Here is an 11,902-nt window from a genome sequence, read left to right as displayed (position 1 = left end):
GCCACTTTTGGACTTTGAATTAGCCCCCTTGTACCTCGCTGGGTGGGCTGGCCTTTCGGGCCATGCCAATAGCCCAGACACCTTCTATGCACTGAATACATATTCTGCCCGAGTATTGTGTCTTCTTTCGTCTTCAGGGAGTCTCGGGACGCTACAGTAGCGTCCCGGCACTCCCCAAAGATAAAAGAAAAAACAATACTCGGACAGAATATATCTATTCAGCACGGCGAATGTGTCTGGGCAATTGACATGGCCCAAAAGGCCAGCCTACCCAGTGGGGCACAAGGGGGCTGATGCAAAGTACAAGAGTACAAAGTACAAAGTACGATAGTGGTTGATCCCTCGCCATAGGTGAGGCGCCACTTTTTGTACTTTGAATTAGCCTTCTTGTACCTTGCTGGTTGGGCTGGCCTTTTGGACCTTACTAATAGCTCAGACAACTTTTGTCTAAGTATTTTGTCTTCTTCGTCTTTAGAGAGTCTAGGAACGCTACATTATTGCCTTGTCTATCATGATGCATCTATTCCTAAGCATAAAACTACTTTGTAGGCGTCAGTTTTCCAAAAAGAGGTTTTGACAGTGTTTTAATGCCATAGATAATTTTTCATTAATTAGTGGCCGATTTCCAATGTCTCGCTATTTTTGTCATCTTCTGTTGTGACCTTCACTTCTTATTTTACTTCGCTCGAAAATGTTGGGACTTTTCAAGCTCTCATTCCGGCTACTCACTCTTGAAGATGTCGCTAAAGCAATGTGTAGCGAAAAGTATGCTTTTTGATTGCTTTATGGATTTTGCTTCAGAAATTATGAATGAGGTAATACTTCCTCTGAAGAAGCCAAAGGAGTGGAAAGTCCTTGTTTTGGACAAACTCTCGACTCGAATTGTGTCTTCATGCTGCAAAATGCATGAAATAATGAATGAGGGAATAACACGTTTGTTCATCTTTAACCATTTATTGTGATTTAGTTGTTGAGGATGCCAGTAAACGGCGTGAGGTCCTTCCGTTGGAAGCAATTTATTTGATAACTCCCACAGAACGAGTAATGCATCAACTAATAATGTATTTTGCAGTCAATTCAAGCACTTATGAATGATTTTCAAGGTCCGCGTTATCAGTATAAAGCGGCTCACGTATTTTTAACTGAAGGTGGGTGTGTCCACTTTTTTCTCCTCTTATTTAATTTAGCTTGTCCAGATGAACTTTTCAATCGTCTTTGCCAGTCAAATTGCGCCCCTTTTATTAAGACACTGAAGGAGATCAATATAGCATTTTTACCCGTAGAGTGTCGGGTTTTTTCTCTTGACTCCCCTGATAGTACGCAGTTCTATTTCCACCAGAGCTACCCTCCACATCCAGGCCAAATGCACCACTTAGAACATATCGCAGAGCAGATTGCCACCCTTTGCGCCACTATTGGCGAATATCCGCCTATTCGTTACAGAAGGTATCCACTTTTTAAGCTGTTTGGTTGTTTGTATATCACCAACCAACGCTGTTTTGTCGAAATCCTAGCCAACATGACAAAAACTGCGAATTCGCCCAGCTGGTGCAGCAGAAGTTGGACGCTTACAAGGCCGACGATCCACAGATGGGAGAGGGCCCTTATAAGGATCGCAGTCAGTTGGTCATTTTGGATCGAGGATTTGATCCAATTTCGCCAATTCTCCACGAGCTCACATTCCAGGCCATGGCCTATGATCTGCTGGCTATTGAAAACGACGTCTATCGGTTAGTGTGCATAAAAATGTGCTTTTAGTATGTACGTTTTGTAATTCAACTTTGAACTGCACTTATGCCATCTTTAATGCTAGCCATGAGCTTGTATGCAGATAACTTACACGACATTCTGGTACTTTGGCGTTTGCCTTGGGAACAGTGAAGAAGAATGGGCTGTGGTAATCATCCTCTTTGAGTGTTCGAGTTTACCCTCCTATCCACTGTCATTTTACGCCAAAGAATCTGCGAAACATTTATGTGTACTTTGTAAATATGGAGCTTACAATATTGGATTTCACATGAGTAAGTACGTTAAAACCACGCAGGTGCCTCAGTTGTGCTAAGTATGCACCGTGAGGATACAGTTCTCCCTCGTAAAATCGTCTGCTTTGATATATGAAGGGTACTCTGGGCGCCAGGTTACAGCCATAATCATTGACCTTATTAAACTTGAAATCTCGTAAGCAGAAGTGCGTAGTAGTAGATGGCATTTAAAAGCTACAGAAACTGTTCAAGCTCTCCTCTCACTAACACTTTCATCTTTGGGCGCCTTTCTATTCATCGTGGGCAGTGTTTTTAAGCAAACTAATCGAAATTCCACTCCCTTGTATTCGTGTATTGCCTTACTGATTTATGGGGCATCACTCTGTTTAAATGAGTCTGGCTTTGTTAATTTGGACGTACATACCTCTAACGCGCATTCTTAATTCAATTTATGCCTTTTCAAAGTTTTGAGTATTTAAATTGCCTAGGTGTCCATGGTCACGTATACCAGCCGACTCTCCCGACATTTAATAACTCCACTTTTAATTACTGGTCCTTGTTAAAATGCGAACATGATTCACTTCACACTAATCGCTTGGAGCGACGCACTGGACAACTTTTTTTGCCTATTCGCTGACATAAAGGCCAGTGTTTAAGTACTTTGGCTAGGCCACAAGAAGAAACTTGAATTGTGGAATAGAATCCAACGAACTTGCACCACTTACCGATAGATTGTGACCTACGCGCTAATTTATGCAAGCTAGTTGTTTCATTATCCTCCACTTTCTCTTTACGTCCCGACTAGTATTTTCTGCTTTCACTTCCTCGGCGTTAAAACATGCTTCGTAAGTCCGGTCACTATTTTTTTTAATTAGGGACACGGATATACCGGCTAGGTGTTAAAGGCTAGACTCTAGGCTAGAAAAAACGCACCACCGACATTTGGTGTGAAATTCCATGGTTCATGTGTTACATATGGTGTTTTAAGGTGCTCCTCAGTGTCGTTTAACCCACGGATCGGCTGAATCTTGAGCTAATTGCGGACCACAATTGTGGCCATTGCCACTTTGTCACTGAATGGGATGGCCTCAAATCCCTTCATGGCCTCGATATTTTTTAGAAATAACAGAACCACAACCTAATTGATGGATTGTCAAACGCGAGTTTGAATGTCCCTGCACTAATACGTGACCTCTGTACTGTCAGTCAGTAGATTTGTACACCCATCATCGCAATGATCTTTAATTGTACCGAAGTCACAAGGCCGCGACTCATATAATGATTTGGTATTGCAGCGAGGTCTTCGCTATTTCGTAGACTCGAGCGTGGTCGCTCTCTTGCTCTTTCTTTATCGACAAGACTCAGCTCTTTCCGTGGTGGTTTGGGTTTTTCACATTTTTTTCCTTTCTTTTTGTGTACAAAAGACCCCAGAGAGACAGTAGGTCATGTCGTGATAGTTTTTGAACATTTGCCATGAGGTGGAACGGAGCGACTTTGTTACTGTGATCCTCTACAAGCGCATCCATGCACTTTTCCTGCCAGCTACATCAACACATCAGGACCCGAGGAGCGAGAAAAGGAGATTATTCTAGACGAATCTGACGATCTTTGGCGGGAGCTGCGCCACCAGCACATCGCTGTGGTCTCCCAACAGGTAGGCTCCCTCTCTTCCTCCAGGATGTCAATAACTTGTAAAACTTTTTTAAAGATTATTTCTGGCGCCCCTTTCCTTTCTAGGTGACGAATAATTTGAAGAAGTTTGCCGAGGAGAAGCGAATGGCGAGTAGCGGTGAAAAGACAACAATGCGAGATCTCTCGCAGATGCTGAAGAAAATGCCTCAGTACCAGAAAGAGCTCTCCATGTACTCCACACACTTCCATCTTGCGGAGGACTGCATGCACAACTACCAGACGTACACCAACAAACTTTGCAAAGTCGAACAGGTAGGCCCTTGTATCTGCCCCTTTTCTATATTTTATCAATCATGCTCCCAGGTCAGGTCATGAAGGTATAGTGGATGTCGTAGCAACGAGGGAGTTACCCATTCCTCTAGCAAAAGATTCTTTTTTTATCGGCCCATACTCAGGGAATCTTTGTTGAAGTGTGAGGCCTAAGGTCGGAAGAGGTGAAGGTGCAGCGAATGTAGCGCTGAATTTTTATGCACAGAAAAAGGGGATGTCGGCTTCTAATCCATGTCCACTGTCTCGTCTTGTAGGATTTGGCCCTGGGCACAGACGCCGAGGGTGAGCGCATCAAAGACCACATGCGCAACACCGTGCCCCTACTGATTGACCCCAACGTCTCAACGTACGACAAATTGCGTCTCATCCTCCTCTACGTCATTCAACGCGGCGGTATTAGCGAGGAGAATCTGGCCAAGCTCATCCAACATGCCCAAATCCCCGAGCCCCAGGCTGCAGTTGTGCGCAACCTCGCTGCTCTCGGAGTCCCTGTTCTCCTTGACGCCGGCAGTGGTCCGGTGCGTAGCAAACTGTTTTTATGCGCCCCTCCTCACAAAACACGAGTTTTGTATTAGTTTCATTTTTCAGCGTCATCCGAGGCGTGAAAATGTTGCTAATCCACATCCCAGGTGGCTGAGCGAGGAATTGTATCTTTCTCGTAAAATGCCTTCCAGGATTTGCGATGTTTTTTTTTATCCTCCGAGATGTAATGAAGAATGTAAAACAAAAACCCCGCTGTATAAGCCGTTATCCTTGTAACAAATCAGCATTTTAAGGCGATTCTACCCTTCTCTCTTTTTTAAATCGACTGTTTTGACTTCTCCGACCGTTCAGCTTGTGTTCACTGTGTGCGTTTAGGCTAATCACAACATTGCAGCGACTTTGTACACAAGTCGAAGTTGATCACGCTTGTTTTGTGTAACCTAAACCCATTTTGCACTTTTGTAGACAATTGGACGTCGAAAGGCTCCTCAGCCCTACCTTCCAGCCAATCGTCGAACCCGCGCAGATGAGCCGAAGTACCAAATGTCTCGATGGACACCGTATCTGAAAGACCTCATTGAGGTATGTAGAGATCCATAAATCCACTTACGTACGTGTTGTTCTTCTATTCATCTCCGATTAATTCATCTGTTTAATTCATTCATCTTTTCTGCTTCTTTTCGACATGTTTAATTGTGTCATTTCTCTCCCAAGAATTCTGGCTTCTTTTCCTTTAGGACGCTTGTGAGGATCGCCTTGACGTGCGTCAATTCCCCTTCTTCGGTGGCGGTCCAGTGAAATCCTCCGGTCTCGGTGGAGGTGGCGGTTTGAGTCGCGGCGGTGGCGGCGGCTCAATGTCGGCGCGATATGGCCAATGGCACCGTGAGAAGGGCGCCCAGACACGCTCGGGACCGCGACTCATCTTCTTTATTCTCGGTGGCATATCCTATTCCGAAATGCGTTGCGCTTACGAGGTCATGGCGGCCTACACCTCCGTTACTGGTGCCGGCACCGGTGGTGGTGGAGGGGGCGGCAGTGGCGGAGGAAGACAGTGGGATATCCTCGTAGGTGGTACTCACCTCCTCACTCCTGAGACCTTCATCAGTGACCTTGAGCGACTCTCCCATCCCCCGGGCTCAACTGGGGCTACCGCAGGGGGTCAGGGTGCTGGTGGTCAGGGTCAACATGGCGGCGGACCGGCAAATGTGTGAGGTGGAGGTGGGCAAAAGGGGAGCGAGGAGCTAGGAATTGCCTGGCGTACAATATCCATTTACCGTTACCGTCGAAGTTATTATGGAAATATGATGCGACGCAAATGTTGTGATTATCTTTTTCAGTTCCTGCGCGTATGTGCATGCTTTTTGTTGTATTCTACTCTTTTCTTACAAATTATTTATCAATTTAACTCTTTATCCCTTACTCTGTTATACAATCCCTATGCGATTAAACCTCATCTCGCATTCATTTAATAAAGTTGTTTCCTATGCTTTATTATTACTAACTTTCATGAATGAATGTACTCATCCGCGAAGGGGGATTTCATGCCTTGGAGTTGTTTTTTGTCAAGAGAAGGAGCCCACTTCTAGTTCAGCCATGGATTCAGGTGGAATAAGGTAAATTATGACCACGGATGCATGCAGTTTCGGGAAAGGGAACAAGAGGGATTCCCTTTTTTCAGTGTGGTGGATATCCGTGGTAAAATTCGTAATCTATGCCGTTTATAGCCTTTTGTAGGAAAGGGAATGTCGAGGATTAAATGGACAATCACTTCTAGGACAAAATCAACCTCGATTTAAGTACTCATGGGGTTTATTTTCATCATGTTTTGAGCAAGTTTCAAGGTTGGGGTTTTAGACCCACGCCAAGGGGCGACCGTTTGATTTGTGGGAGCGAGGCCAGTCGACTCTTATAAAAGTCTGTTTGTTAAAGACAAAAATGTCATTTATTACCACAACACACGGATGATAATGCACCATCCCTTCCTCGCCTGTCCGTCGTCAGGGCGTCCGCTTCTGGGGACGGAGGGATGCGTCTATTGATCCCCGCTCAGGGCGCGCCAACCAATAGGCGTGCGGGCGGGCTCTAAAATTCCCGTTCCCGGGACAAAAATACTTTGGCCACCTTCTCATTGGTTGTTCAGGCATTGAGTCACTATGAAAGGTATCCTTTATTAAGCTATTTTTGATAGTCTCTATAACTTTCCTATTTATAATTAATAGGATCTAGTTGGGTGCCTTGTCTAACTCCACATCGGATGCTGCCTAGGCAATTGAAAAGTCCAGGACACAGCCTTGGGATGCAAGGCTAATTTCGGTAGACAGTTGCAACACATTTCGAATCAAAGTCCCTAAATCCAGCTAAAAGTGTAGGTTTTCCATAAGGAGGTGAATTTGGGGGAGAGTAAAGTGGAGGAGGGTGGGGAATATCGCGTGCCCTCAGGAAGGTCATGTGCTGGTTTAGTCGACCACACATGACTTCAGTTTACTCGGTCAAAAGTTAAGAGCGTCATATTTTTCGATAGGCTAAGCGCCACAAAATATTTTTTTGCTGTTTTTTTTTTGCTGAGATAGCATCCTAATCTCAACAATCGCCCAAACCTTTTGGTTCCCTCAAGTGTACCGGTTGAGCTATCACCTGAGAATGGACTGGAAGACGAGACCATGGGGCATTATTTTAGCGAGTTAGTAGTTTTTTTTCCAGTAGGTGGTTGGCAGTTTCTCAGCCCTTCCGTGTATTAGTAGCGAATCGTCCTCCTAATACACCTCCAGAAGAGCTTTGACTGCCACATTGATGGCAGCAGCAGGCCATAAAATACACAATTAAATTTGTTAGTTTGACTTCTTACGAAGTTTTAAAGCCACGGCAGTCTTGGTTGAATTCGATAGCGTGAAGAGCAGATTACAGCGATTAGCCGTGCCGAACACGTCCAACTTCCTTTGTCTCTACCGTACGGAAAACAAAGAGAGTAATTCCTTAATCAAATTTGAAGCGTACACTTCTTCATTTAACCACTATATTTGCGTAATTTTTGGGTTAAAAGCTGATAAAATTCAAGCTTGAACATAAGCCTCCGGTGCTGGTCCGTCTGCCCTCCTGTCTGTTTGTAATAAACCGGCTTTCTCACTACTGTGTCTCAATGTATCCTCCTGAAAATTTTGAGTGTCAAATTGGCAGCAGCTTCGGCAAATCCACTCCACGAAGGAATTACTTTCGGTACATTTTAAACAGTAGCTGGTAACTGAACGGCAAGCGAAATGTGTGAGTTTAAGCCACTTACGATAGATTTATTTACAGTAGTGGTGTAAGAACAGTGAACTAAACGGAATCCGTAACGCATTGCTTCTCTAGGAACTGCCACACATCGACATGAAAGTGCGCTATGAGTAGCGTCCCAGAACTTCTCTCTAGAAGCCGAAAGATGTACTACTCCAGCAGAACATGCAAATTTGTATTCGACATCAGCAGGGCCTGGGGCCACTGGGATGGCCGAGAGGCTAATCGTCAGGCGAGGGTACGATGACGGAGCAGCTAAGCGACTCCTCTACTGAAAACGAGAGTTAAACAAGCAACCAACATATTGCATGTAATTGTGTTGTAGTACGCTGAATGTCTAACTCTGGGCTTTAGGAAAGAGACCACTTAGGTGCTCCTCCTTCATAGCACCTTCCCCACAGAACTGTATTAAATTTCGTCCTCCCTTATGTAAATCTACTTTTTAGCCAGTGATTCTACGCCTACGATTCCCTGTCCCCGAATCCAGTTTCCCAACCGTAGGAAACTTTCGATCCAGCTAAAATGCCAAAAGGGATCAGTGATGTTGCAGCTAAGTATCTCCTCGGTTGCTTATAAATTCGATGACTGATGCGGTTGGGTTGTTGTGTGCTTGTCCCACAGCACCGACTACGTTGTGATGGCCGGCGCTAAAGATTAAGGTAGAGGAGTGTCGAGGAGAAGGGCTACGTAATACGTTGGTAGTTTAACTCTCGGTTTTGGTAAGGTGCTGTTTCATGTCTTGGTGAATGTGCCTTTGCCAGGTGGGCTACCCTCTGGGCTAGGCCAGTAGCCCAAGCCCCGATATATATTCTGCCCAGGTATTATATCATCTTTCGTCTGCAGGGAGGTATCTGCACGCTACATTTTTTCTTACAAAAAACTGTACTATGAGCTAATTTTCAATTGGAATCCACAAAAATAGAAGACAATGTACTGTTAAGATTTGTTTTATGTATAAAGTGTTAATCTGCAGAAATTTATTTGGACGTGAACTAATTGCTGTCGACTGAAATTGATCCGGTATACAATCTAGAAAATATGCTATTAATTTGGATTATAAATCCTTCTCGAGCAAAAGTTACATTAATTGCAAAGCAGAGGACGGGTTTTGACTAACTCCCTGCTATCTATTTTTTGCATGAAGTCCCAAGCTTGAGGTGCCAAACTTTAATATTTTCTTTGGTCCGAAACTATGCTGTCCCTTGACATATGCTCATCATTCACTAAAATTAAAATACTCTATTTATAGTACATCCGTGCGTGTAAACGGAGAAATCCAGGTTTAACAGTGGAACTTGTTTATTTGTTTAATTATGCAAAACACAAGACTTTTGGATGACCTTACCAACAAATAATATCCACCTCACTGTACTGTATTTGGACAAAGGCAGGGGTTGTATTCGCCTTTAAAGCTGGAGGCCTAAGCGGGACTTTCTTAGCTACGAAGGAATTCGGAGAGTGCGTTCTATTTGCTTTGGGAGCGCATGTCAATATTGGCGATGGTAGAAGTTTGTATTCAAATATTGCCTGGGCGTCACTTTACTTCTTTCACATTAAATGCAAGCAGTTAGTCTCATGAGTAGCCAACCATTTTCCGATGGAGAATTTGAGGTTGAGATGGTTTGAGAACCTTTAGCATTGTTGAAATTGTCAGAAATCAGTAGAGGTTCCATGGATTCCGACGATACATATTTTGAAATTTGGTAATGTATTAAAATTGCAGAATTGTAGGTCATTCTTGCATTATGTCGAACCACTCTACCTAGTCTCATTTCATCAAAAAGAATGATATTTTTTGGTCCATCTTCTAACTTTCTGCCTAGAGTATGGAATCACATTTTCTGCATCTAATTTGCAATCGATTTCGAATCTGTACATTAATCTGATCGGGAAATTTGACATCCTTTTGACGGTGGTAGTAGTGCTACAGAATCCTTAAGATAGTTGCTTGCATGCAGTCCTGGGCGTTACGCAAGTGAGGAGGAAAGAAGTCATGCAGAATCGGATTTTTTTAAATTTAACTCTGTTTGCGGGACCACTGTAGCCAATTGAATCGCCGGCCATTCATCCACAGGTTTATTAGTCCCGAGCTCAATTGGCGCTTCCACCTTGCATCTATTGAGTTGTGGTATGTGAGGCACAATGCAAGAAGATATATGCAATAATTGGTAGACTGACAAAACTTATTTAAAATCTTACATCAGCATCAAGAGGTCACATAAAAGTCACCAGGGGAAGGGTAGCCAAGAGTGTAGGAATAGGAGATGAAGAATGAGATGAACACAGACACGTATAGAACTCACTAAATCGTATAAAAATTAAGTTAAAGGTGCTTCCTTGGATTACTTTAGCACCTATAGAGCAAATCACTCTCTTTGGATTAAAAACCCATCAGAGTTTAACCTTTGGCCTTTTTAAGAATTAGAGCTAGGATGATAAAATTATTAATAATTTATTAACACCTAAAATCTATCTATTAATGCAATGATTAATCGGAGCATCCTCATTTATGTACTACAGTATTGCAGAACATCCCACCCAGAAAACGGGTACTTTGACAATGAAAACGAGTCAGATACTATTGTCAAAAGATATTTAAATTAAGTGGTCTGCCTCCCCAGCTGCCTTAGGCATCCACAAAGCACATTCAAAAGAGTACCATCGGCAATTCGCCACCACTACAGATCTAAAAAGTAAGACCGCTAGCAAGAAACTTCATTTAGACAATGGAGAAGAAATGAAAAAGAGAAGGGTAACAGGCATTGATTCGATAGTTAAGTAAGAGAAATAGGAAAGAATGATGTAAAGCCAAGTTGTTATGTACCCTGATCGTGATTTCGGTGATGGATGGGGCGACCAAGCTAAGAGACGATCGCTCCCGAGGCTTCCTGTAATCTTCGTTGACTAAAGCTTTTCGGCCCTTTGCCATAGCCACGATCATTGGCTCCAAGGCAATTCTTAACGCCATTACGACCACTCCATTGACGAATATGATAGTTTACGTAATTGTAGTAGACATATTTGCTTACTCAGCTCTCCCAAATCTGCTAGATTGTCCAATTCCCGATTTATTTCTCCTCTTTTAATTATAAGTAAAAAAGTAAAAATACGGTTCAAGCATGAGAGGAGATAAAAGAGGAAGTTTTCTTGATTCATAAATGCAAATGCGTTATCTTGTTTAATTATGTAAAAAACATGCAAGCGGTAAGGATGACTTTAAAACTTAGAGTTCATCCTCTTTGAATCTCCAAGTGCAACCCTGCTAACTGAGTGACAAAACATCAGTTCCGTACTTCCCTTTCGACCTCGCTCACCGCTCCTCCAGGATTAACGCCTTTCCTGGAGCTTCTGTTCTCCGCACACATCCTCACTAACAACATGAACACGCGCCCATTCCTGCTTTTACTTTCACTATTTTAGGCGCGGATCTGCCCTTAACTATTCGCACTCACACCCATCACACCCACATTCAAAAATACCGCCTTCCAGTAATCTGCGCAGATACAAGTGAATTTAATACTAACTCTCCTAATCGGTCATTATTTACCCTTCACCAAAGTCACCTTCAGTGATCAAACTCTACATGACTTTGCGGGTTGAAGTGGATATCTTCTCGACCTACCACCGCTGCTTCCACCACCAGCACCGATATCGGAGCAATTACAGCTGGCACTGGCTTAAGGACACCCTTCCATTGTTAAGCCTTCCTTCCTTCCTTACGGCAATCGACACTCCCAGCCCACTTACTTATTATACCGTATCCACAAATGCCACTGCCAACAGGACATTCGATCCCATTCTTTGGACATTCGCTGCGTCCTGTTCCATGACCCCTACAACCTTGCAGAGTATCTCTTCTAGCTTTACATCTTTCAGCTCTTACCTCATTCTTCAACTCTCCCTTAGTTTAACTGGCAAGCACTGCCAACCGCATTTTGATTAAGTGAACAAAATGAAAATGTGAGGAAAATGGATAATAAACAAGGCAACCTTAAGTTTGTGAAGGAGGAGTTTGAGTATTACCTAGCTGACTATCTGTTTGTGAGTCGACGCTCAAATATAGATGAGCAAGCGGATAGGAGGCAGTTGTCACCCTCCTAGGTGGGATACCCACCTTCAACGTAGTCGTGTCTACCCACCATCATTCCACTGTCGATGATAGAACTAACAGCCACCCAACCGTTGATGGAGGAGGAGGAGGA

General features: G+C 43.6%; 2 protein-coding genes across 2 annotated transcripts in view; one reads left to right on the top strand and one right to left on the bottom strand. All coding sequences in view use genetic code 11, as the record gives it.

The window, feature by feature from the left end:
• Positions 1–737: 737 nt before the first annotated feature.
• EGR_06796 (Syntaxin-binding protein) lies at positions 738–6,513 on the top strand (the record flags this gene model as incomplete). Its single annotated transcript, XM_024496045.1, has 12 exons — positions 738–765; positions 802–933; positions 968–1,041; positions 1,073–1,148; positions 1,188–1,446; positions 1,515–1,730; positions 3,525–3,636; positions 3,720–3,926; positions 4,199–4,462; positions 4,893–5,009; positions 5,165–5,634; positions 6,429–6,513. 12 exons carry the CDS (start codon positions 738–740, stop codon positions 6,511–6,513), a joined length of 2,040 nt encoding a protein of 679 aa, XP_024349585.1.
• Positions 6,514–8,592: 2,079 nt separating this feature from the next.
• Positions 8,593–11,902, bottom strand: part of EGR_06795 (hypothetical protein) — a gene marked incomplete at both ends in the record, with an annotated part of 10,431 nt that continues 7,121 nt past the window's right edge. The window contains 3 exons of the mRNA XM_024496044.1: positions 8,593–8,729; positions 9,289–9,519; positions 10,703–10,873. Of these exons, the coding sequence (XP_024349584.1) occupies positions 8,593–8,729; positions 9,289–9,519; positions 10,703–10,873 (539 nt within the window). The remainder of the gene's footprint in view (positions 8,730–9,288; positions 9,520–10,702; positions 10,874–11,902) is intronic.

This window comes from Echinococcus granulosus (assembly GCF_000524195.1).
Source record: "Echinococcus granulosus chromosome Unknown EG_S00063, whole genome shotgun sequence".
NCBI classification, from domain to species: domain Eukaryota; kingdom Metazoa; phylum Platyhelminthes; class Cestoda; order Cyclophyllidea; family Taeniidae; genus Echinococcus; species Echinococcus granulosus.
Note: the sequence above shows the minus strand (reverse complement) of the source record. Positions and strands in the feature narration are given on the sequence as shown.